A 27,980-nucleotide genomic window follows, 5' to 3' on the forward strand; every position below is an offset into this window, starting at 1 on the left:
CAACTGATATAATTTATGTTGTTTAGATATTATGAAGTTTGGTATTTTTCATACTGTGTTATCAGTTGCTAATAACATGGGATATAAATTCTACTACATAATTCTACTACTATACGCATAACTACTATACGCATAGAATCTTGAATTTAGCATAACATCTAAACATGACACAGATATAAATGATGAGATAACAAGATGCTTTGCTGCAATTCTCCTTTTCTTATTTTGATTTTATTTAGCAGGATTTTGCTCCATAGTGTTTAATCCGGATGCTTGTACAAGGCTGGCAGGTTATGTCATTGTTTGGGCTATAACTCCCAGGATCACAGGCAACTGCAAACGAAATAAATAAATAGTATGTCAATTAGAGAAAGGAAGACATCAGTTCATTGTAGGCATTTTTGAAATAATTGAATTTCATGGGACATATAAGATGAAATATGTATGGGTTTGAATTATATAAAATGAATTAATAATATGAATATAAATAAATAACATGAGAAAGATAATATTGTGTCTCAGTGAAACCTGAAGAGATGGGAAAGATGCAACAGATATGAATGAAGGTGATGTGATCTTGTGGAGTAGAGTTATCAATACATGCAGGGAAGTAAAGGTAAAAATTTAATTTTGAAAGGGATGAAAAGTATAACAGAAGCTATGAACTGGCGTGATCTAAGTCATTGTGAGCGAATATGAAAGCAGAAAACTGCAAATGAGGATGATAACTGAAGAAACAGGGATGAGCTGGAAAGAAAATTATGCAACATTCTGAATCAATCTGCTCTTTAGGGGGAAAATTTTATGATGGATGACAGGACTGAATAGTACTGATGAGACAAGAAGTACAGAATAAGTGATTGGTCTTTTTTTGATCTTTTTTTTTTTTAGCCTTTATTTCATTGCTGACACTTGATGACTGCTTGGGCAAATCTCTATGGTTTTCATGTTAAAGTTTTTAGAAGTGGTTTACCATTGCTTTCTTCCTCCTAGGGCTGAGAGGAAGTGATTATCCCAAAGTCACCTAGATGGCTCTTTTCCTATGGGGGGATTAGAACTCAAGTCTCCTGGTTTCTAGCCTGATGCCTGAACCCCTACTCCAGTGATGGCCAACCTTTTTGCCATCGCGTGCCAGGATGGGGTGGGGGGTGGGGAAAAGGTTCACGCATGCGCATGCCCACACCCATAATTCTATGCGCCCCGCCCTGCACATGCGCGCACAATCCCCTCTCCCCCCCCCGCTCCTGGCATGCGATGGCCCGGTAGGCCCGTTTTTCTTTTTCACCTGGCTCCAGGTCGTCTCTATGCATCAGGGGAGGGCAAAAACAGCTTTCCTCATCCCCTCGGAGGTCCTCAGTAGGCCCGAAATGGCCTGTTTCCCACCTTCCAGTTGGCCTACAGAGCCTCTCTCTAGACTCCTAGAGAGCCGTTTTGGGCCTCCAGAGGGCCTGGGGAAGGCTATTTTCACCCCCCCCCAGATGCATAGAGAGGATCTGGAGCCAGGTGAGAAAGAAAAACGGGCCTTCCCCACCCCACTGCAGGACCTCCGGAGCAATGGTGGGTTTCAAAATTTTTTACTACCGGCTTGGTGGGCATGGCATGGCTTAGTGAGCGTGGCTTGGTGGGCGTGGCAGGGGAAGAATACTGTAAAATCTCCATTCCCATCCCACTTTGGGGGAAAGATACTGCAAAACCTCCATTCCCTCCCCACTCCAGGAGAAGGATACTGCAAAATCCTCATTTCCTCCCGATTAGCTGGGACTTGGGAGACAGAGATAGATGAGGGCGGGGCCAGTCAGAATTTTTACTACCGGTTCTTCGAACTACTCAAAATTTCTGCTATCAGTTCTCCAGAACTGGTCAGAACCTGCTGAAACCTACCTCTGCACAGTTTCTGTGACTCTTTGTAGTTTTATGTCCTATTTGATCAAAATAAAGGCTGCAGGTGAGGAAAAATGCATATGTGAAAATGATGATTACTAAAGTGAAGATGAGAGAATGTGTGAATACACAGAATAGATAGCTGCAATTAATGAAATAGAAGAGATGAGGGAACAGATAAGATTAAAAGAGAGTGCAAAATGATTTGATAAAAATAAGGAATTCTTCTGAAATTGAATAGAGAGGGCTGAACAAAGACAATCCCTCAATCAAGAGGAACACCAGAGGTTGGAACTTGACAAAAAAATGATACCCAAAGTGTCTCAGCTGTAACTGAGTTCCTCGTCCTCCTCCTCTTCCTCCTCCTGTTAGCAATACTGGAAGTTCAATTGCACACAATTCCAATAACAATAAAATAAAATAAAAATAAAGATGGTGGTGGGACAAGAGCCCAGGAAGCCATCCTGGAGATAGATGGAGAGCTTTCAAAGGGCATACACAGGCATGGAAGCTGGGTAAGGTAGCTGATATTGGAAGGAAAATAGAAAGGCTAAAACACAATGAATTGAGCTCACAAAGGAAGATAAAAGTAACAGAAGGAAGAAAAAGAGACAATTTTCTGAGACCCCTCCTCAAGAAGCCTTCCCTGGATCCAGCTATTTTAGGCAATTATTGTCCGGTCTCCAACCTTCGCTTTATCGCGAAGGTTGTAGAGAGTGCCGTGGCACGGCAGCTACCCCAGTACCTGGATGAAGCTGTCTATCTAGACCCGTTCCAGTCCGGCTTCCGACCCGGATACAGCACAGAGACAGCTTTGGTCGCGTTGGTGGATGATCTCTGGAGGGCCAGAGACAGGGGTTATTCCTCTGCCCTGGTCCTGTTAGATCTCTCAGCGGCTTTTGATACCACCGACCATGGTATCCTGCTGCGCCGGTTGGGGGCGTTGGGAGTGGGAGGCACCGTTTATCGGTGGTTCTCCTCCTATCTCTCCGACCGGTCGCAGATGGTGTTGACAGGAGGGCAGAGGTCGACCGCGAGGCACCTTACTTATGGGGTGCCGCAGGGGTCGATTCTCTCGCCCCTCCTGTTCAACATCTATATGAAGCCGTTGGGTGAGATCATCAGTGGCTTCGGGGTGAGATATCAGCTGTACGCTGATGATACTCAGCTGTACTTTTCCACCCCGGGCCACCCCAACAAAGCTGTTGAAGTGCTGTCCCAGTGTTTGGAGGCCGTACGGGTCTGGATGGGGAGAAACAGGCTCAAGCTCAATCCCTCCAAGACGGAGTGGCTGTGGATGCCGGCACCCCGATACAGTCAGCTGCAGCCGCAGCTGACTGTTGGGGGCGAGTTATTGGCCCCAAAGGAGGGAGTGCGCAACTTGGGTGTTCTCCTGGATGCACGGCTGTCGTTTGAAGATCATTTGGTGGCCGTCTCCAGGAGAGCCTTTCACCAGGTTCGCCTGGTTCGCCAGTTACGCCCCTTCCTTGATCGGGATGCCCTATGCACAGTCACTCATGCTCTCGTTACCTCTTGCCTGGATTATTGCAATGCTCTCTACATGAGGCTCCCCTTGAGATGCACTTGGAGGCTTCAGTTGGTCCAGAATGCAGCTGCGTGGGTGATAGAGGGAGCTCCACGTAGCTCTCATGTAACACCCCTCCTGCGCAGACTGCACTGGCTACCTGTTGCCTTTCGGGTGCATTTCAAGGTTCTGGTTACCACCTTTAAAGCGCTCCATGGCTTGGGGCCTGGGTACTTATGGGACCGCCTGCTGCTACCTCATGCCTCCCACCGACCCGTACGCTCACACAGAGAGGGACTTCTCAGGGTGCCGTCCGCCAAACAATGTCGGCTGGCGGCCCCCAGGGGAAGATCCTTCTCTGTGGGGGCTCCTACTCTTTGGAATGAACTTCCCCCTGGTTTACGCCAAATATCGGACCTTCGGACCTTTTGCTGCGAACTGAAAACATATTTGTTTGTTCGCGCGGGGCTCTCTTAAATCATTTAGATTTTAAATTTAAATTTTTAAAGTTTTAAATTGGGGTTTTTTAGATTTTATATATTTTAAATCTCGTGGCCAAACTGTATAATAAGTTTTTTAATTTATTTTTAATTGTACATTGTTTATTTTTATTATGGCTGTACACCGCCCTGAGTCCTTCGGGAGAAGGGCGGTTTAGAAATCTAATAAAATAAATAAATAAAGAAATAATAAATTGGGCTAGATAGTAAGATCCTGATAGGCAATCAGGTCAGAATTTCTTGTCATACTTAGCTGTCTCCACAAAGAGGAGCTGTGCTCAAATGGAAATAAGCAGATTGATTGACACAAGGTGTTGGTGTTGGGGGCAGAAAAAACATATAGCCTAATAATAAGATTTAAAAGGATCTTGGTACAGTGGAATAATCTTCTTAGTGACAAAACTAAGTAAAATTACAGAGAACCTTTGATAACCCAGAACAGTATTTAAAAACAACCTGTAGCAATTTAATATAATTCCTTTTGGAACATTACACTGTGAAGCTATAGACGTTTTTAGCAGGTGTCAGTAAACTTAAAAGAAAATTTGAACCCTAAATCAAATTCAGTAAAAATATTTTTTTCCTAAAAGGGTTTTTTGTCAAAATAAATGGATGCCCTTGCTTGATTTAACCAACGAGCTAAGAGGATTTAACCACTGCAATGAAAACTATGACCAATCACAAATGGTAAGTTGGTTGTGAGGATAAATCAAAAGCAGAGTCCTTGAGAAAATAATCACGTGGATAAAATAAATACCACAGCAATTTGCACAGTCATTATGGATGACATCATTTTTCCCAAACCCTGGACGACAGCTGTCTAGCCGAGTGACTTGGAAACTGTGATCTATGTAATGGATTGCAGGGATGTTCACAAACTTATGTTTCAGAATGTACCATTGTTCATGGAAAAACTTTTCAATGAGCTCTCGAGCCTGAAACATCAAAACAAGAACATTAATAAATGAAATCATAGGAATTAACCTTGATGCCCAGCAGCCTGAAATCTTGCTCACACAATGCAAGGCCAGTCAAAGGGTAAGTTGCCTGGGGATCTTCCAGGCCTCGTTGTAGGTAAATTAAGCTGAAGAATCCATGTGGCCAATCCCACCCTTCCCAGATTTTCAGGAGGAAAGGCTGTTTCTTATCCAGTCCACTTTACAGCCTTTATTTATTTAAATTTATTGGGCACCCAATTCCAATGGACTCTAGTTATAAGGATACATCAGAAGCACACTCCCAAGAAAATAATAAATAAAATAAATGCTGTAAGAATTTATATTGATGTTTCTATTATTTATTTATTTATTTATTTATTTATTTATTTATTTATTTATTTTTCAAATTTTTATACCGCCCATCTCCGAAGACTCAAGTGTGTGCAGCAAATAAAACACAAATAATCAAAAATTTTAAAATACAATATTAGTTAAAAATCTAATTCAATGGCTGTATGTTAAAAGTATTAAGTAAAAATTACAGAGAACCTTTGATAACCCAGAACAGTATTTAAAAACAACCTGTAGCAATTTAATATAATTCCTTTTGGAACATTACACTGTGAAGCTATAGACGTTTTTAGCAGGTGTCAGTAAACTTAAAAGAAAATTTGAACCCTAAATCAAATTCAGTAAAAATATTTTTTTCCTAAAAGGGTTTTTTGTCAAAATAAATGGATGCCCTTGCTTGATTTAACCAACGAGCTAAGAGGATTTAACCACTGCAATGAAAACTATGACCAATCACAAATGGTAAGTTGGTTGTGAGGATAAATCAAAAGCAGAGTCCTTGAGAAAATAATCACGTGGATAAAATAAATACCACAGCAATTTGCACAGTCATTATGGATGACATCATTTTTCCCAAACCCTGGACGACAGCTGTCTAGCCGAGTGACTTGGAAACTGTGATCTATGTAATGGATTGCAGGGATGTTCACAAACTTATGTTTCAGAATGTACCATTGTTCATGGAAAAACTTTTCAATGAGCTCTCGAGCCTGAAACATCAAAACAAGAACATTAATAAATGAAATCATAGGAATTAACCTTGATGCCCAGCAGCCTGAAATCTTGCTCACACAATGCAAGGCCAGTCAAAGGGTAAGTTGCCTGGGGATCTTCCAGGCCTCGTTGTAGGTAAATTAAGCTGAAGAATCCATGTGGCCAATCCCACCCTTCCCAGATTTTCAGGAGGAAAGGCTGTTTCTTATCCAGTCCACTTTACAGCCTTTATTTATTTAAATTTATTGGGCACCCAATTCCAATGGACTCTAGTTATAAGGATACATCAGAAGCACACTCCCAAGAAAATAATAAATAAAATAAATGCTGTAAGAATTTATATTGATGTTTCTATTATTTATTTATTTATTTATTTATTTATTTATTTATTTATTTATTTATTTTTCAAATTTTTATACCGCCCATCTCCGAAGACTCGGGGCGGTGTGCAGCAAATAAAACACAAATAATCAAAAAATTTTAAAATACAATATTAGTTAAAAATCTAATTCAATGGCTGTATGTTAAAAGTATTAAGTAAAAAATTACGAAATAAATTAAAACCCCTTTAAAAAACCCACTAAAAACCCTCAATATTAAAATTAATCAATTAGGCCAGCCCCGCTTGATGAAAAAAGAAGGTTTTGAGCTCGTGCTTAAAGCCTTTAGATCAATCCTGTCTGGTCTTTGTTCTCTCTGTTTATGGGGGAATGCTGTCAGGGTACATAATGCTTGTGTCAGGGGGTGGGTTCCAATTTTTTTTAACTACTGGTTCCGTGGGTGTGGCTTATTTGGTGGGCATGGCTTGGAGGTCATGTGACTAAGTGGGAGTGGCTTGCTGGTCATGTGACTGAATGGGCATGGCCAACTTGAAGTCACTCATGGCAAGGAGGGGGCGGCACCTTGCTGTGAGTAACATCGAGCTGGCCTTGCCCACTCAGTCACATGACTGATGCTGCAGAGACAGGGCAATTTTCTACATATCTCCCCGTCCTTGGGTTGACAAAATAAAACCCTGCCTGCTGAGCAGCCCAGACTGGAAAATGGAGGCAGCAGGGGTGCGTATGTGTGTGTCCCCCTCTGCAAGGACTTGGAGGCAAACACTGCATCTCTGAGGAAAAGAGGAGGCTGTGAAGCCCTATCACCCGGGAGAGGACCATGGAGGGACACACCACACATCTGCTGCCCTTGCCGCCGCTACTTTTGCTCTCGGCTTCTCAGTTTTTATTTATTTATTTATTTATTTATTTTGTCACAACAATATATGTAGGTATCATACAAAAGATTATATAGTATATAAATACATATATGAGTAAATAAGGAGGTATAAGCATATATATAGGAAGAAGAAAAGAAAAGAAAAGAAAAAACACAATAGGACAGGAACGGTAGGCCCCTCTGTGCGCTTATGCATGCCCCTTATGGTCCTCTTAGGAATGGGGTAAGGTCAATAGTAGAAAGTTTTTGGATAAAACTTTTAGGATTATGGGAAGAGACCACAAAGTCAGGTAAAGTATTCCAAGCACTGATGATTCTGTTACAGAAGTCATATTTTCTGCAATCTAGATTAAAGCGATTGACATTAAGTTTAAATCTATTAGTTGCTCTAGTATTATTGCAATTAAAGCTGAAGTAGTCTTTAACAGGAAGGACATTACATTATTCTTAAAGTTGATCTTGAAGAGCTGGAAGACGTTTCCTTAGATCGCTGCCAAACTCATTTTTGGGAGCATCAGGCTAGCCCCTGAATATACAAGAAGTCTTAGGCAAAGTTTTCTTCTCAGCCTCATATCACAGAGCAAATACGCATGTTTTTTGGAAGAACATCTTGTATATTCAGGGGCTAACCTGATGCTCCCAAAAATGAGTTTGGCGGCAATCTAAGGAAACATATTCTAACTCTTCAAGATCAACTTTAAGAATGCTGAGAAGCCGACAGCAAAAGTAGCGGCAGCAGGGGCAACAGGGGCACACATGTATGTGTCCCTCTGTGGTCCTCTCCCGGGTGACAGCCAGGGCTTCACTGCCACATCTTTTCCTCAGATGTGCAGTGTCTGCCTCCTTCACATGCGGTGCACATGCGCAGCAGCCCTGGGACATCCAACCATCCTCCTGCCACACCACCACTGTCACTGCTCCTCTCAGCTCCAGCGCAGTGGCTCCATCTCCCCAAAGGGTCATCTGCCCACCCGTATGGGAGACACACCATACAGAAGTGGTGTGTCTCCCATCTCGGGCTGGATGGGTGACCCGACCTCAAAAAGCAAGGGTGTGGGGAACCGCCGGGAAGACAGGCAAGCATGGCAGGGCCACAGGGAAAGGGAGTAGGCTACTAGCTCTCTTCCCCACAGCTGGGCAGCCCCAACATGCTTGCCTGCCTTTCCAGTGGTCCCCATGGCCAGGCCCGCTTGCCTGCCTTTCTCCCCATCACCACTTATTTATTCAGCTGCTTACCTTCTGCAGTGGCTGGTCCAGAGTTGGAAAGGCAAGTGACTGGAATTTTTGGTGGCCCTCAGCCACCGCCGCTGCTGGAAAGCGGCTGGCAAAGAAGCCTCTAAAAAGGCTTCTTTGCCAGCCACTTTCTCCGCAGGCCACTGAAAAGTACTGATGGAAGAAGCTGCTGCGGTCATTGCCATGTTCTTCACGCATGCTCATCCCATTGGACCTGCAAGGCAATGGGATGCGCATACACAAAGAACATGGCAGCGATGAACATGGTGGTTGGGGCAAGCGAGTGGCAGCTGGGGGACCGGTTCAGGGGCATGGCCTACCAGGCATCACTAACGGTTTGGCGACCTTGGCCAATTTCTGCCAAAGGTTTGTGCGAACCAATGCGAATGGTAGCAACTCACCACTAGCTTATGTTGCAGTTTTGTGTTTTGATAAAATCCCTGCATTGATTTCAGATAGATTTTGAGGAATTTTTGTGATTCAAAGTGCTGATTTTAACCCCAAGGGCCTAGATGCCTTGGCTGTCAGATACTCTCAGATACCTCTTCTAAATGGAATTGAACAATTTGATATATTTTTTATGTGAGAAATTATGAGTTTGCTCTCAGTTTAGAGGGTAGGGGCCCCAAAACAATGTTTCTGGGTGATGGCATTTTTTCTATGACAAGGTGGCATTAAATCTTGATGGTAAAAGCTGATTAAAACAATCAATGAGAGAATGAACTTCTCTGATCTTGGATTGGATTTTATTGTTATTTGTAAGTTCTTATAGAAAAATGACCCACAATCTGATCCTCAATCTAATTTAGTAACACTGAAGAAAGTGACTGTGACACTTCATTGTGTGTTGACGTATATACTTTTTAATTATCTATCTATTTTGGCAGGAACATAGCTTATCTGGTTCAGGATGACTTAATTTTATTTTAATTTTCAGACTAAGGGATGCAGGGCAATTGTCCTGATGCATCAGTGTCATTGAACAGGGTAGGTTTAAACTTTTTTTCTCTTTTTAATTATAGGAGTTGGATATTTGCCTATTTTTATTGTTGAGGTTTCAAAGATCTCTTTGCTTTGGAATCCTATTTTCCACTCCCACCACTGAATTTTGCATTTTGCTGCTAAAGTTAAATAATTAAATCCAGTGGTCAAATCTGAAAATTTTTGCTACCGGTTCTGTGAGCATGGCTTGGTGGTCATGGCTTGGTGACTGGAATGGGCTTGGCCAACTTGATGTCACTCATTATTAGAGCCAGGAGCTGCACATTCTGAAGCACATTCTACCCTTCTGAAACCCCCAGTGCTTTGAGTTTCCCTCCACCCATCTGGCTTGACTGCCCAAGCAAACCAGGACCTTCTCTTGACCCCCCTCTCCATCCTGGAGGGCCGTGCATCCCCTTGCCAATCCTCCATACAAACCACCCGTCCCGTTTCTGCAAAGGCAGAGCCCGCCCCCTTGCAGGGCGATCCAAAGAGAGGAGTGGGATCCTGTAGAAAAGGCCGCCTTCCACCCGTGCCGGCTCTGTGGGGCTTGGGGCTCCAAAGCAGCCTACTGGATTCACGCCCGGCCATCTGCCTGCTGGTGCCTCTCCAGGAATTTGGCCCATGAAGTTCGGCACTCTGGGGAAAGGAGGCTCAGCCGCAGCGCTGCTTCCTGGCAGTGAAGAAGGGGAGAGGGCCAGGCTTGGCCGCACCACTGCAGAGCCCACAGCACTTTTCCTTTGGCCTGGGCAGCAGCGCTTACCCGGGCGGGACAACATGGGTAACCCTTCATCTTCCTGAAGAACAGGTTGCCACACTTGTAGTCACATGGCCAGACAGAGCAGAACATGGGGTGGGTGGAGAGGCATATGCAGCCCCCGCTGAGGCCTCCCTGGCCGAGCAATCGCCATGCTTCTGCAGCGACAGGCTTGCCGGGGCCGTTCCATGGCCTTCTGCCCACATGGGGGTACTTCCCCACCAGCTGCCGCCGCCTTCTGCCACTCGCTACACTTCTTCACTGCTGGGAAGTGGTGCTATGGCTGAGCCTTCTTTTCCCGGAGCACCGGACTCCACAAGCCAAATTCCCAGGGAGGCACCAGCAGGCAGATGGCCGGGTGCGAATCCAGTGGGCTGCTTTAGAGCTCCAAGCCCCACAGAGCTGGCATGGGAGGCACGGGTGGAAGGCGGCCTTTTCTGCAGCATTCCCCCCTCTTTGGATCGCCCTGCAAGGGGGGGGCTCTGCCTTTGCAGAAATGGGGCGGGTGCATATGCAGCAGCCCAGGGATGTCATTTGCCGTCCCAGAGCACTGCCGCCGTCCCTCTCAGCCTCAGCTCAGCATCTGCATTTTCACCAAGGGCTGCCCACCCACCCACTAGCCCGGATGGACCTTGGAAGGCAAGCGGGGGTGGGGGACCACCAGGAAGGCAGCGTGGAAGGCAGGGAAGCACGGCAGGCTCCCTTCCCTACAGCTCCCTTCCCCACAGCCCTGTCATGCTTCGCTGCCTTCCAAATGGCCTTCCACTTGCCTGCCTTCGCAAGCTGGCCACAGGGATGCTGTTGTGTCCCACTCCTCCGCTGACGGCCGGGTCAGGGAAATCCGAATCAGGCATGCCTCTGCAGCTCTGCCAAAGTCCTAGCAAAGTCCTCAGGGCAGGCAGGAGACCAGAAAGTGACTTCAGCAAGATAAGTTCGACTTTGCCTGACTCAGAGACTGCCAGAAAGCAGGTCCTTTATATAGGCCATGGGGTGTGGCTCCATGACTCAGCACTTATCCAGGCCTGCCCCTCCCTTCCTTCTGTTGCCTCCGTCTATCAAGTCTTCTGACGCGAGGGTCACTCCAGTCTGCAGCTGTTGGCAATTGACCTCCCTCAGGCTCACATGCTGTGGAGGAGGGGGAGGGATCTAGTTGCTCCGTTTGCCTGGGCATGGAGCCAGAGCTGGGGGCTGGAGATACTTCCTCCTCTTCAGCCTGTCTGGGCATGGAGCCAGGGCTGGGGCCGGGAGGCATACTAGGACATTCCTCCGTGTTCGGAAGCAGATAAGAAGGCCCCGGCTGTGGTGAGATTGGATGAAACACAACAGATGCCGGGAAGGCCATGTAGAAGGCAGGGAAGCATGGCAGGACTGTGGGCCGTGGACTGCTTCAGGGGCGTAGCCAGCCAGCAATTGCTACCGGTTCAGCGAACCAGCCCCAATCTCTGCTACCAGTTCTCCCAAACCAGCCTGAACAAGTAGCATTTCACCCCTGGTTAAATCTGCAGGGAGATCCCAGGGCCCTGTGATAGGTTCTTGCAACCACAACCTGCAGTTTGACACCTTTTAAACTATTTGGTACTTTGAGTATCCAGAAACATGCCAGTTTGAAAAAGTCTGGAAAAAAATCTCTAACCTTATGTACATAGCTGTTGGTAATGTCTTCACAGTCAGTGGTAATTTGACGGCAACTAACCTCCCAGCCAGGGGCAAATGGATTTACTAAGTGACAAAAAGAAATAAACATTTGCAGATAAAAATATTGTTCGCTATGAATTGTGCCTAAATATAATAAAGAATTCATTGGGCATTGAAATGGGACATACAATTGTATGGATTTATGATTTCAGCCACAAAGGCTATTTCTCCCTGGGCTATAACAACTGCAATTTATGTAGAGCCGTTCCCAGGAAGAACAATTAATTCAAAAGAGGCATAACCTGTAATCCAGCCAGTGGTGAAATCCTAACTTTTTTACTACCAGTTCTGTAGGTGTGGCTTGGTGGGCACGTCAGGGGAAGGATACTGCAAAATCCCCATTCCCACCCCACTCTGGGGCCAACCGGAGGTCATATTTGCTGGTTCTCCGAACTGCTCAAAATTTGCACTACTGGTTCTCCAGAACCTGTCAGAACCTGCTGGATTTCACCCCAGGCCTCATCTTTGAGTTACCCTGACTAAAACATGTAAAGCCAATTGTTACAGTGAAAGCTGATGGAAGTGGGAAAAGAAAATCTGTCCAAGTCCCACTTGATCTGACTAGGTACCATGGACAGCAACTGAAAGAAGCATTTTCATACTGGTTGTCAAAGTTTCCAGAGGAAATATTTCCTAATTTTTTCTATGGCCCCCAAATTGCAATGAATTCAAGATATATACTCCATTCATGGTGCAAATTAGTCATACTATCACTATATCTCAGCAGTGCAACCGATCCCGTCTTTCATTTGAACTTTCAATAGAAGAATAGAATTTTTGCTGATGCTGAATTAAAAAGATTTAGCCTGTGACAGCCCCCCTCCCTCAAAATACAGCAGACACTCTGGTGATAATAATTAGACTACAATAATTTTGTGTTCACAGTTTTCTATGGATTACCCATAGCAAAGCTTTGTGACTGAATTCAAGAGAATATATTTTGGAGTGACACAACCTTGGAATTTTCAAAGGGAAGAACTAATGCAGCTCACTTCAGCAACAAAATGAGATCAGCTATGCCTGTATCAAATGAATAAAATCCGATGTTTGCAAGGACACAGAGCCAAATTAAAGGGATTATGATTTGATGAAATTATACCATCAATAAGAAAGACACTGAAAACATAATTATATTGAACAAAGGCTTTTTTCCCACAATCCAGCTCCAGATTAGATAAAAACTATGATGGAAAAATAAGTATCACTTTATATTACCTTGAAAAACAATGAATAGTTCATCTACTAATCCATGTTTGGGTCGCTTGACAGAAAAACATCTGTATGATGAATCAACGATGTGGCATTTCAGATAATCAAGCAAATTATTCAAGATTTTCTGTAGTTCTTCAAAGAATTGTCTATTAGCTGCTAGTTTGCATTCTTTGGTTGTAAAGTGAACAGATATACGATAAGTGTAGTCTGGTTCTCGATATGCTTCAATAAATGGGACAAGGAAAGAAATAGAATGTAAGTGGCTGAAAAAGTAGTATATTGTGGCTCTTCATAATTCTTAGTTCATTATCTACCTACCTTAGAAATTCAATAGAGAATAAAAATCTGGAGCATTCTCCTTGAGAATGTGCCCTTTTGAAGTATCTACATACCATCTTGACAAACTGATGAGTTGAAGTCCATGAATATGCTACTTTGGGATAGTCATTTCAATAGTGTGGTTTATTTTCTTTTTCTCATTGTTTCTCAAGAAGGATGGAAAAAATATCTTCATAAATAATGTCTGCATATATGTATATATTTCTGCCTGCTACTTAATATGCATGTTCCACATGATACTTCGGCTAGCATATAGATGTCACAATAAAGAAAAATCTAAAAACAGGCACTTCAGTGAAGATGTAATTATAGGTGGAGAATTCTGGGAGTTGAAGTCCAATATCTTAAAACTGATGAGGTTGAGAAACACTGATTTATCCCAAAGATCTAGCTGTGGCTTTTGATTGGTATATATACAATGTAACATAACATAACATAACATAATAATATTACATTACATTATATATATTTCCCAGTTTGAACTACAAAAACTGCCCAGTATGATTTATAACTCAAGTTGCTTAAAAAGGCAGAGATGCAGGGATCAATTAACAATCTGCTGAAGGTTTGAGTTAATAGAGGTTTTAGAACAACTGAAAAGAGTAATACATAATTGCTTATGTGTTTTTAGTGCCACATAAAATAGCACAAACGGCTTGGAATCAGACAAGATACTAGGTGAAAATGGGACTGATATTGTTTTGGTTCTATGTACTGTGGAAAACCAATTCATTTTCTTAGCATTGTGCTAATCACATTTAATGGGATCTTACATGCTATGGGAATGCAGGAAATTGATTCTGTTAACCAGTTAAGAAATTTAGGATAGCATGTAAATACAGGCATCAAATAGGATGTTATTATAATTTTTTATAAAAGAAGTATCTCATGCTCATTCACAATTTATAAATTTAAAAATTAAGCAATGCAAAATAGTAATTTTACAGGGGAAAAAATATTGCAAGATTTGGCTGTTCAAATCTGGGGCATTTTTATTTGGAGATAGTGGGTGCCATCTAGTGGCATGATGGTTTTATGTTGTCCATCTCCCCTTCCACACAGACTACTGTATACATTTGAAGGGTGAACAAAATGTCCTAAAATTGTTTTTGACCTTGGGAAAGAAACAGAAGAGGAAGGTTTCTTAATTAGATCAGAACAGCTATGAGAAGGTTGAGATAGAGGAAAAGAACTTTTCAATATTGTTCTAGTGGAACATTTGTTCTGTTAGAATCTCTTCAGCTGTTTACTCATTATAATGGAAAAAATGCATAGGCATTTGAAAACATATTTAGGGAAGGGATTCTTTTGATTAGAACAGTGGCCCACAAGGAAAAAATTAAGCACCCTCTTTTTCTGATACAATTGTTCCAATCAAATTCAGACTCATATGGACATAATATGGTAAAAAACAAGAATAAGAAAAACACTGGAAGATATTTCCATCATGTTGAGTTGGCCCTGAAGCTTTGTGAGTGGGCTGGAGGAAGTACTTCCTACTGAATTCTTTGCCTGAAGTCTATATTTTCATAGCAACCAGCCTTTTAATTTGCCCCTGAACTATTTTCTAATTCATAGCAGAAAAAAAATATTGCCTGAACATCTTTTCCAGTGCAGAAAAAGAGATAGCATATGATAAAGTTTTTATTAGTGCATTTGTGCAGTTCATTATATTTTCATGTGAATCTTTTATTTTCCAAGAAAGTTTATTATTTTTCATACAATTAAAATTTTACAGTATGTCTAAAGGAATAGTTTGTTTTAAATTGTTTCTTTAGGAGACTAGACGTGATGTTTTGAAAATCCAAACTTTAAAAAAAAAAATTTAAAAAAATTTGGATCTAAAGTTTAGATTAGCCTAATGAGGAGCAACTCGGCACAGGCTAGAATAGGGCTTACCATAAACCATAAATTTATAGGTCTTGAATCTTTCTTCTTCTGCTTGCATGTCATTTCGAAAAACTCTGTAAGAAAGCGTGCACATATAAGATCCAGACATGTGTTCCTTAAAACCAACCAACATCAGCTTTCCAGTTTCTGTGAGGTTCACATACTGTTTTCCTGCAACAGAAATGAGAAGTCAAGTCAACATAATTCAAGTTTGAGTCTATCCGAGCTTTTGGTTTGCCTGATCTACTCTGAGTGAAGAATTGTCTTGAGCTATAATATAATATATAGAATAGAGTAATTACTGTTAAAAATGATATGTTAAAAGTTTACAATCTTGTGGGGCTCATTACTGTGTGTCCAGGGCTGCATGCAGCCTACAGGCTATGGGTTAGACACACCTGATCTTAACTTTGGCTTTTAAAACAGGAGCCCTTGGAAAGTAAGGGTTGAATATCACATTTTTAGGATCTCAATTTTGTTTCCTGTTTAACAGTGGCATTCAAGGCTCTTAGTATTTCCTAATACTTGAAGTGTGTCTCCTTCATTATATAACTGTTCAGATACTATGATTTGCAAGTGTGTGTGTGTGTGTGTGTGTGTGTGTGTGTGTGTGTGTGTGTGTGTATAATGAGCCTGAAATTTCCATTGCTAAGTGATGCAGTTAGAAAGCATGATATTATGTGACTGCAATGGAAATTCTGGCAGTTCTGGTTGCCATCATTAAGTGGATCACTGTGGGTCTTTAAGTCAGAAAGGCTTGCAATTTGTGACCTTCTGCCAGCTTCCCCATTGACTTTGATTGTAGGAAGCTGGGAAAGAAGTCTCACAAACAATGATCACGTGACTGTGGAATGCTGCAACATTAATTAATTGTAAGTCAGGTGCCAAGTACCTGGATTGTGATTGATGACTGCAGGGATACTGCAACTGACATAAGTTTGACTAGTAGGACTAGTCATAAATACCACTGTTGTGAGTTAGAGTGGCCTTTGAATGAGTTTTGTTAAGTGAGGATCATTCTATACTATTTTTATTTCTCCTAAGACTCTTCTTGATTTTTATTTTCACAGGCACTTTGGAAACTGATGGGATTCACATTCCTGCAATTCCATCCATTGCTTCTGTTCGTTATGGAATTGACCACATTGTTGGAGATTCTCCTGCCTCCACTTCCTGATTCACACCTCTACCAGCTGAATTTGAGGAAAAAAATGTATTTTTCCAAACACCATGTTTATAGCTATTGTGCATTGTTGTTATTATTATTAATGATATTGTTGATGTACCTTGTATGCCATACAGAACTATAACATTTTCAGAACAAATAGAGCTTGCAGGACCATTTTGATAGTGTAAGTTTTCAAAACAAATGAATATTTTGATCTCTTGATAAAAATGTAACTTACTTTTTAGGTTCTGTCCATTTGGTCCAATCCAGAGATAGTTGGGGTCTATAACTTCACTTTGTGAAAGAGACAAATCCATGCAGACAAGATAGGGGCTGTTTCTGTGCACTCTGACATAAACATTGACTGCAGAAGAAGATGAAACAGGCATCTTCCATAGCTATTGTGCAAAATGACAACACAGAGAAAATTAAAGCTTCCCTTAGCTTCCCCTTGAGCACACATCCAGTGAAGTAGAACTCACATCTCTCTGAGTAAGAGGAATCCGACAATGTAATCAATTGCTCAGAGAAATGATGGCCCCTCACTTCACTGAAAATGTTTATGAGGACTAGTCAGCCATCTGTCAGGGATGCTTTAATTTGGATTTGTATTCTGAGCTGGTGGTAGGACTCACCGGCCTAAATCAGTATTTCTCAACCTCAGCAATTTTTAGATGACTGGTGGCTGGGGAATTTTAAGTATATATGCTGGCTGAGGAATCCTGGGAGTTGATGTCCACATATCTTCAAGTCCTGATGCCAAGAAACATTGGCCTTAATGTCTTCCATCCAGAATAAATATTCTCAGCCTATTTAACAGTTTAACAGTAATAGAGTTGGAGGTCATCTAGTCCAACCCTCTGCTCATGCAGGAGACCTGTACTAAGAATCTGAACCACCGAACTGCCAACCTTTCTGATCGACAACTCAGTGTCTTAACCATTGAGTCACCTAGTGAGGTCATTTTCTTTACACAATCTCCTATTCTGAGTATGAAACTGCTGATCTGATTGTGAAATCGATTGCTTTGGGCAAGGGTTTTGAACACAGGATTACTTCACATTCAGAATAATTCAGAACACAAAATAATTCTACAATACTCAAAGCTTAATGTCAGGAAATGTTTGCTTGAAACATTTGGAAAGGATTGATCCGCATACCTACACTTATTTGCTTTAAGGCAATAGATTTTGTGTGGTGGAAATGGCAAAACTTTTGGTTTCTTCTATAGTCTGAAGTGATATATACAGATTTACTATTTTAAGGAACAATGATCTAAGAGACTACATGTTGATATTTTGTCAGGGGGGATTTGCCTATTTTTTTCTTAATTCTAATTTCTGTTGATTTCAGGATCCAAATTCCTGCTTTATATTCTATATTTTGTTTTATATTCTAAAAAATATTTTTTTTGGTCTGCTATAAAAACACACTATTTTCTTTTTTCAGCAATAGTTTCAATGTCCTGGAATTTAGGGATGATATGGGGAAGAGCTTTCTCTGCTACTGTGGGTTGCCTTTTTTCTGGAGGTGAACTTTGGTTCATTTCAATTGGTTTTTGTGGGTTGTTACCAGCCAAGAGAACCTAGTGGCTGCACTAGAAATGTTTTCAACCAATGATGACTGAGACTGGAATATGAAGAATTTCAGATTTTTAAATAAGTGACCCTTGGGGTCTGCCCCAGTTATAGAGCATAAAATGATATTCTTGGTTTTAGTTCCCCTAAAGAATTTTGCTCTTTATGAGCAAATAATTTGTTTGAGCTTATTTCTTTGATTTTCCAAGAAATTCCTGTTTCCAGAATACAGATACATTCCTTGCATCTTCTTAAATTTTTCATTAAAAACATAAAACGTTACCTTTATGATTAACGTTGCCATATATATAATTCTTTCTAATTAACTTAACAGAATACTGTGTTTCGTCCACTCCATTTCCTATTGCAGGGAAAATAAAAGTATTAAATGTTTTATCATTCAGATTAGACCTGGGAGATAATGGGCAAATGCTTGCTTTCAAAACTTTGCCACTTAAAATATATTTTTAGCATGTTTTTAAACAATAAAAGTTTTAGTTACCACTTTCCCTAATATACATAGTTAAATATACATTTCTCAAAGACTTCTCAATGCAAATTGTCTGGATATTATTTTTTATTACATCAATTTCCCTGATGCAAATTTTTTCATTTCACCAAAATAAGCTCTTTTTTTGCAGATTTTAAAAAACTACCGCATTTTTCGGTATATAAGAGGCACTGCCCCCAATGGGTGGAAATGTCTATGCATCTTATAGAGCGAATATTGCCGAAGCCCCGCCCACCCACCTGCCCCCACCCTTTTACCGTTTTTGGCCTCCACATGCCCATTTTTGGCCTCCATGCATTCCTTTATTTGCCTTCGTGTGCCCCGTTTTTGGCCTTCTTGCATCTCGTTTTTGGTCCATTCCAGGTGGCAATCCCCACCGCCTATTGCTGCTGATCACTGCAGGCAATCACCACTGCTGATGGCAGCGATCAACAGCAGTAGGCGTCAATAGGCGGTGTCAATCCCCGCTCCCTGGAAAGGGCTGAGAACTGGATGCATGAAGGCCAAAAACGACATGCGGAGGCCAAAAACGGGATGTGTGGAGGCCAAAAATGGGACGCGCTAAGGCCAAAAACAGGAAGTTAGAGGAGGCAGCAATAGATGGCGGCAATCCCCGCAGCCTGGAAAAGCTGATTGGCAGTATTTCGGGAAGCTGATCCAACCGCCAATCGTGCTAAATCAGGCTGCAATAATGTGCTGAAGCTGCCCAGGCTGTTTGTTGTTTGCTGTAAGGACGCTAGCCAGATGAATACCAATGGATGCTGGGAGGCAGAGGCAGATTTTTCCCCCCTTGTTTTCCTCCCCAAAAGCTGCATCTTATAGTGCAAAAAATATGGTATACAGTGTTGAGAATATGTTTCACAAATGAATTATTTGTCAAAGGACATTCAAGCCAAGAAAGAGGACACAATAAGGCTCTAATTTGTACTGCTATATATGTATTATACTGCAGATTACACAAAGTCACATCCATACAAATCTATTTATTTTATAATTTATATCTGTTAAGATTACTAATCAAATAAAACCATTTCCTTCCTTCCTTCCTTCCTTCCTTCCTTCCTCCCTCCCTCCCTCCTTCCCTCCTTCTTATCTGGAAGAAATAAGAAAAATAGTAATGAATTCCACATGGGAAACAAAGGAAGTGACTCAGAATAAATATAGAGCAAAGACTTCAGTGGCCATTTCCTCCCTCATGATTTATAATGTCATCTAGCATCATCCAACAATCAGTGGTGAAGGTGGATGTGTAATGATAAAAGATTTATATCGCTCAGCAATAGAAGAGATTATTAGTGAGACACAAGCCAAGGTAACTATGAAGGACAAAAGGAACAAAATTGCTGTGGCTGTTCCATCGTGGGCAGTGTTAAGGATTAAACCAGTGGTTCTCAGTGACCACGATGTCGTCATAGGGGTTCCATGAATGGTTGAAGAAATGTTATGACTTAAATCTTGAATTAAGTCTTGAGGTTCTGTGGCCATGGTCTGTGGCCACAAATGATATTTAAAGGGGTCCTTGGTGAAAAAAATGGTTCAGAACTACTGGATTAAACGATTTTCATAAATATTTTTCAGTTCATTCCTGGGTAGTTACTTTAATCCTCCATTAGCTGAGGAGCCAAAGACTTTTCCTTGTGAGTCAAGTTACCACTATATCGTGGCTTTTGACCGCCTGTCTGTTGCTTTTGGATTAAACCTAGTTTAATCAAATGATATGCTTCCGGGCTTTTTATATATTATCTGCCAGCCATTGTCCTGGAGTTATCAGGAAAGATTTTGCTTACTTCTAAAAAAATCAATTATTAAAGAACTGATATTATTACTTGAAATCTTTTATTGCTCCATATTAATATTTTACAAACAAGATTTTTGGATAATAAATAGTATTTTCTTCAGAGGCAGTAGCTGACTATGTATATGGAGCCAAAAAATCCACTAATGTGCACTTTTAATAGTTATTTTTGCTGCATCATATAATCATATACTTTTCCAAATCTGGTATTTTCCATATGTACTTGATTACTGCTGCTTGATTACTAACCCATAGTCAGCATAGATAAACCTCTGGGATTCTCTCCTCCCTACCTTAGGTGGAAAATTATTGTTTCTAAAGTATTAAACTTTAAATCTAGCTCTTAGATTACCCAGCTGTAAATGAAAGAAAAATCTCCTTCGATGCTTTTGGTTGTAGGTAGCTTATTTTGGGAATGAGGCCTTCTATTTATGGATCTGCTCTGGGGACCTAATGTGCACCTTAACATGTTGAACTTTAGTATAGAAACCTCAAAACCTTCCATTGTTGATAAATGCTTGAGCTAGTTTGGTGTAGTGCAGTGGTGAAATCCAATTTTTTTTTACTACTAGTTCTGTGGGTGTGGCTTGGTGGGGGTGGTGTGGCTTGGTGGGCGTGGCAGGGGAAGGATACTGCAAAATCCCCATTCCTTCCCCACTCCTGGGGGAAGGATACTGCAAAATCTCTATTCCCACCCCACTCTGGGGCCAGCCAGAGTGGTATTTGCCGCTTCTCCGAACTGCTCAAAATTTCCGCTACCGTTCTCCAGAACCTGTCAGAACCTGCTGGATTTTCACCCCTGGTGTAGGTTAAGGTGCTGACCTAAAAACCAGGAGGTTCTATTCCCACTTTAAGCATGAAAGCCTACTGAATAACTTTAGTCCAATCACTGTCTCTTAACCCAATCCAACCCAATGCAAAGGATTATTGTTGTGGAGAAAACAGGAGCCATATTACATATATTGGCTGATTTGAGTTATAATATAATAAAGGTGGGATAAAAAAATAATAATAAATAAATAAATAATAAATACAAATGATTGAACATTTGTATTAAGAATTCCTTTCCCACAAAATTGCTGGATGTTTCAGGTAATTCTAGGATTCTTAAAAAAAAATGGATCAGGGGTATTGCACAGGTGGTTTGTGTCTTGCTATTGCTTTATTCAAGTTGAGGAAGCAAATACCTACACCACGCAATTGCCGGCTGGGACAAAGACTTCACACTGATGGAAAAGAAGTATTTAGGAACCTTTTAACTGAGAAACTACTGATAAATCTCCAAGGAGAACCATGTTTCTTTAAAAAAAAATTACCTATACCTCCCAAATTACTCCAAGGGTAAAGAGAACTTTACAACCGCACCAACAACGACCTAACACATATAGATTTCACTGAAGAAAATGTTGAAAAAGCTCTTCACAAACTGAAACCATCCCTATCTATAGGACCTGATGGACTATGTGCATACTTCTTAAAAAAGCTTTCCACTAATATAGCAGAACCCCTAAGCATAATCTTTGGAAAAGCCTTCATGACCAGTTCCCTTCCCAAACTTTGGTCACTAGCCACGGTCATCCCTGTCTTCAAAAAAGGAGACCCCTGCTTAGTTGGAAATTACAGACCAATCTCTCTATGCTGTGTTACCTGTAAAGTTATGGAATCTATCATCAACCAATCCATTATCCTCCACTTAGAAACAAACAATCTACTCTCTAATAAACAATTTGGTTTCAGAAAAAAATTATCATGTAACTTACAACTTCTTCACTGCCAAAACATATGGACTACAAATCTTGATCAAGGCAAAACAATAAATGCAATTTACATAGACTTCTGTAAAGCTTTTGATTCAGTGGTACATGACAAACTTCTCCTCAAACTAAAATCCTACGGCATCTCCGGACCCTCCACAATTGGATATCAGCGTTCCTGTCAAACAGACAACAAGTGGTCAAAATAAGCAGTGCCCTATCAAATCCTGTTCCTGTCAATAGCGGCGTTCCCCAAGGCAGTGTTCTTGGACCAACACTCTTCATATTATACATTAATGATCTCTGTGACCATATTAAAAGTAATTGTGTTCTTTTCACTGATGATGTCAAACTATTTAGCACTACCAACAATACAGCTACCCTTCAAAAAGACCTTGACTTTGTGTCAGAATGGTCAAAAACTTGGCAACTCCAAATCTCAATCAACAAATGCTGTCTTACACATTGGAAAAAAGAATCTAAACACTAAATACAAACTCGATGGATATTACCTTACAGATAACCCCCACCCTGTCAAAGACCTTGGAGTTTTCATATCCAATGGTCTAAGTGCCAAAGCCCACTGCAACTACATCGCAAAAAAGGCTTTAAGAGTTGTAAACCTAATCTTACGTAGCTTCTTCTCCAGAAACACTACACTACTAACCAGAGCTTATAAAACCAGACCAATTCTTGAATACAGCTCGCCTGTCTGGAATCCATACCACATTTCAGATATGAATACAATTGAATGTGTCCATAAATATTTTACAAAGAGTTCTCCACTCCTCTGAATACAACAAAATACCTTATGCCACCAGACTTGAAATCTTGGGTTTAGAAAACTTAGAACTCGGCCACCTTCGACAGGACCTGTGTTTAACTCATAAGACTACTTCAGCTTCAATCACAACAATACAAGATCAAACAATAGATTTAAACTTAATGTTAACCGCTTCAATCTTGATTACAGAAAATATGACTTCTGTAACAGAGTTGTTAATGCTTGGAACACACTACCTGACTCTGTGGTCTCTTCTCAAAATCCCCAAAGCTTTAAGCAAAAACTGTCTACTATTGACCTCACTCCATTCCTAAGAGGTCTGTAAGGGGCATGCATAAGTGCACAAATGTGCCTACCGTTCCTGTCCTATTGTTTCCTTTCATTATATCCAATTAATATAGTTATTACATACTTATGCTTATATATATGCTTATATATTATATAGTTACTTTCATGCTTATGCTTATATATACTGTTGTGACAAAATAAATAAATAAAATAAATAAAGAGAACTGAATTAGTTTAGGGAAATAAAGATCTAGTCTTTAATCTTTTGCATTGCTTTCTCAGATTGCTCTTTTAATTCCATATATTGACTCTAAGCAGAAAAACTTAATCAGGATAAATTATTAGAGAATAATTAAACAAACAGAGGCACCATAAAGAATTCCTGTCGTGTGCAATGTATCCTATAAATCCAAAAGAAATTAAGATAAAAGATAAAAATAAAACAAATTATTATTGCAAAAAAAGTGGAAACCTAATCATGGGCTGTAAATTTATAAAAAAACACATTTGTAAATAAAAATTGTGATACAAATAAAACTGTAAAACCGATAGTGCATAATTTTTTTCTGAAGCTAGGGATAGTCCAGAGAATTGGCAGAAAAATAAAACCAGGATTCTGCTCTAAGAAACTTTAAAGATATGCTTTCTCTTAACTTGAAATTGACTAGGTTTGAAACAAATTATTTTGATTCAATCATAAGAATATTGAAAGGAATAATTATAGATAGAGAGAAGAGAGGAAGGAAATGAGGGAGATAGGGAGCAATAAACAAATAGTAAGTCTTCTGAGCAAAAATATGGGATAAATAACATAGTACATGGATATATGCTCTCTCTCATCTATCTATCTATCTATCTATCTATCTATCTATCTATCTATCTATCTATCTATCTATCGCTATCATCTAGCTATCTAGTGCTTAAAGTATATAGCTTTTGCATTAAAGGCCTGCAGCTTTTAGATCATGTTATAATTCAGCACCTCTCGTTTTCCAGATTAAATACAATGTTAGAATGTATACATATGCTACTAAATTCACAGCATTTTGCATTATTTTTTCATTGTGCAAATTACTCTGTTGCTTTTGGGAAGTTTTTAAAGTGGAAACTATAATGATTTACCCTCTTTTGTTGGGGAAAAATGGACCCCACCACTCCCAAATCAGCCATGATCCTTCTGGTGCTCTCAACATTTTTAGAGGAATATGGAGGCCTTTTGCAGAGAATCAAAAAGTAGAATGTTACTAACTCCTTAGAAGTTCTCCACCTTTGCCTTATACACACAATTTATAAGATGCCATATACCTTGCTCTGGGGCCATGAAACCATTCAGCACAAACCTTGCAGGGAAGAGTAGGTGCAGGATAATGCAGAGAGAAAGAGTTAACCAAGTGTTGCCACTTTGCATAGTGCAAGAGAGAGCCCATCCTTCTTCCTACCCGGGCCTAGAAAGCCTTCTGTCCATACGGAAGAAAAAAGAGCAAAAAATTCTCTTCCTCACCCACATGACATTCCAACTGTCAACCAATTGTAACCATGACTACCTTTCTCCTTTACTGGTTTTCATCTAGGTTCCAGAGAATGTTGGGATTCTTTGTGGACATATTAACTTCAGCTCTGGTGGCCTGATGCCTGGCTGTATACGCCAAATGTCCCATATAATGAATGCTCAGTTTTCAGGAGAAGAACATATCATTTCTAAGCCCCTCAGTTGACTGCTGGACTCAGTAGGTTCAGCCAAGGCTTCATGATAATGGTGTGTGCCCCCTTAGGGCTGATTCTCTCCTTTTGCAAAGTGGGGCTGTTGCCACAACTAGAGATTGTTGGGAGCAGAGAGTGGTGATGAATATTGGATGGCAGAACTATATGCGATGTAAATATAAATGGAATTTACTTCTGAGAAAACAGGCCAAGCTTTCCGATGTTTAGGTTTAAAATAACAAAAACATGTGGCAAACGTAAGATTAATAACAATCTGAGGAGCTTTCTTTTTTTGTTTTTTTACCAAATCCTAAGACAGAGAAGAAAGAAAGAAAGAAAGAAAGAAAGAAAGAAAGAAAGAAAGAAAGAAAGAAAGAAAGAAAGAAAGAGGGAGGGAGGGAGGGAGGGAGGGAGGGAGGAAGAAAGAAAGAAAGAAAGAAAGAAAGAAAGAAAGAAAGAAAGAAAGAAAGAAAGAAAGAAAGAAAGAAAGAAAGGACATTTTATTCTGTCTGACAAAATAGAGGGCTTTCTAGGAGATAGTTTTAGGAGGTAGTGTTTTCTGACTGAATTAAGCCCTATCAGATTCAAGATCCTTTTTTTTAAAGCATCATTTTAGGACTAGAGAAATTATGTTTCCTTTAACAGTAGTTTGGAAAGCAATTGTAGCCTGGAATGAATAATAATAACTCTACAGTTATCATGGTTAGGGAATATGATTTACATCCACTGGACCACCTTCCTCACAGCTTGAGGGCGCCCTGTTTCTACACAACTTCTAACCATTTCCTGTTCTTGTCATCTCATTATTGCAATGCAACCCGGCTCCTTTTTTTTTTTTTTGAATCTGAAACCTGCCTATTTGGGAATCTTCCTTCCTTTCTGAAGTTCAGTGGAATCCCTGGACCCTGGAGCAAAGCTTTCTGACTAGGTGCTGCTGTGAAACAAAATGGAAGGTGAGAGATTTACTGGAATTCTGTTGATTTTATTTTAGCAAAACTCAAGTTTCTTTTATTTTTCAGCAGACATAGCAATCTGAATTACCCTCTTCTATTTTTGCTTTAAAATTTATTTCTTTTTCATCACCCGCTTAAGAACTCCCCTAGATTTTAACTTTATCATCTCAGAGAAATAATAGTGCCAACATTCTGTCAGAATAATAAATTTCTTCTGCAATTTCTTACTTACTTTTCCCAATTTATATAATTTTGCTTTCTATGCCTCTTTCCTCATATGCCTCTGTTATTAGGATTTTCTAACAGTTGTATTTTTCTTAAATACTGTAGTATTGAACCAACCAATATATTTCTAGTAGAATTATAAGAATTACTAAGATATTACCAAGAGACCCACCACAACCAAAACGGCTATATTTCTAAACCTGCAAAGAATATCCTAAAATTTTCCTTTAAAAACTACAAGAGAAAGTTTATCTTTTTTTTTTCCTGGTTCTCATTGCTTCTCAAACATATATTTGCACTACGTGCTTTTTGCTGACTAGTAAATTAGGAATTATTTTAACAGAAAATATTTGTCATAGGTTAGAAACTTTAGAAGGAATTTAGTTAAACTATTACCTCAATAATAGTTTATTAAATTAAATATCAAAATCCTTCCACAAGTAAGTATATATTGAATAGGATCTGGCTGGTCACACAATTACTATACAATTCCCATTTTCCTCTTTATTTGTTATATCAGGATATAATTTCAGATATAAAATTGTAAAAATATTGCCTATTTCAAACATTTTAACCTGAAAGTTTAAAATGTTGCTGCAATAAGATAATCAGAATCAGTTACCTGTCATAAATGTTATCTGCCAGTTTTAAGAGTTTTGGATTCCAAGACAAAAAAAAAAATATCAAACAGGTAAATTGTGAATTTCTATATCCAGCATAGCAGGTTGAACTCTTCTCTATAATTCCATAAGTGATATTAAGAGATCCCCTCTGTCAAGTGAATTTGTGCTCTAAAAAAATTATGTGTCACAAAAGTGAAATTTCATGTGCTTATTTAAAAGAAAGCTTCTTTGAAATCAGTGGGGAATTCCTCTCAGTCAACATGATTTGGTTCTAGCAACAATGTTTGCATGGGTGCCAAAAGTGTGCTACACCTTTAAAAAAGTGTCTGCATCTACTCAAAACTTCAAAACAAATATACTTTTTACGTCTCTGTGTTCTGTTTGAGAGGAATATGCAAACCTGTGAATTGAGCAGTAGGATTTAATATGTATGCTATTTATATGCCTGTGTATAAATGTAAAAGACCACTACATTGCTTTTTTCAGATTGCATTCAGTTTAAAATATACTTTTCCGATCAACATAATAAAAATGAGGCAGGTGTCTTTGATTTCCTTCCTAATGTCAGAAGCAAAATAATTTCTTTTCCAGTTGCATTCTTTCCATTTTATTTAGTTCAGCATGGATTATACTTTTTCTTTGAAATTGAAGATTTAGATTTTCTCAAAAATGTGGCCCAATATTTTTAAGGTTGCTTCATTGCCCTATCCGAAACCATGATATTTTATACCCAAAAATTCAGATGATTATTGCAGAGCAAGAAAATAGGCAAATATAATGCAAAATATTAATGCAAAGACTAAACTTTCTTTGCTTCAAAAGAAGGAAGAGGGGGAAAAAGAGAAAAAGTTTGGGGGAAAAAAGATTTTTGCCCCTAATGCAATCTTTTGACTTGTGGTAGGTAGTGATTACATATATATATAACATATATATATATATAATGTTCTAGGAAAATGGGGGAGCTCAAATTTTTAAAATAAGCTTTTAAATCTTTCTATCAAACTCTTCCCTATTTCTTTTTTACAGGCAAAGATATACAAATATATATTATGCCATAAGTTTAAATCCATTTTTATTTTCCTGAGAAAAGAGCAATTAAAATTTATTTATTTTATTTATTTATTATTTAAATTTGTATACTGGGGCAATCCTGGGGCAATGCGAACTTAAAATATTCTACTATACAAATGTGAATAACGAAAACATCACCTGGTAATAGAAAAAGATTATTTTTTTTTAAATAGAAAAAGTTGGGAATGGTAGCATGAAGAAGGAGGTGTACTTAATAATATCCCTAGTGGGGGCTTTCCAGATTCTAGATCTGATTTCTTTTGGTTCTCCAAACCCAGTTGCTTTCTTCTCCCTAT

The 27,980-nt window shown here is 39.8% G+C and overlaps 2 protein-coding genes across 2 annotated transcripts in view; one reads left to right on the forward strand and one right to left on the reverse strand.

Moving 5' to 3' along the window:
- Positions 1-27: 27 nt before the first annotated feature.
- ZPBP2 (zona pellucida binding protein 2) lies at positions 28-26,696 on the reverse strand. The gene is made up of 8 exons (XM_058180774.1): positions 26,613-26,696; positions 18,263-18,340; positions 16,641-16,766; positions 15,244-15,405; positions 13,009-13,227; positions 11,732-11,817; positions 5,728-5,905; positions 28-333 (listed from the first exon to the last, which is right to left on the reverse strand). Exons 1-8 carry the CDS (start codon positions 26,617-26,619, stop codon positions 236-238), a joined length of 954 nt encoding a protein of 317 aa, XP_058036757.1. The 5' UTR covers positions 26,620-26,696; the 3' UTR covers positions 28-235.
- Positions 25,667-27,980, forward strand: part of IKZF3 (IKAROS family zinc finger 3) — a 58,686-nt gene continuing 56,372 nt past the window's right edge. The window contains exon 1 of the mRNA XM_058180771.1: positions 25,667-25,765. Within this exon, the coding sequence (XP_058036754.1) occupies positions 25,759-25,765 (7 nt within the window). The 5' untranslated portion in view covers positions 25,667-25,758. The remainder of the gene's footprint in view (positions 25,766-27,980) is intronic.

Source organism: Ahaetulla prasina, chromosome 4 (assembly GCF_028640845.1).
Source record: "Ahaetulla prasina isolate Xishuangbanna chromosome 4, ASM2864084v1, whole genome shotgun sequence".
Lineage (NCBI taxonomy): Eukaryota > Metazoa > Chordata > Lepidosauria > Squamata > Colubridae > Ahaetulla > Ahaetulla prasina.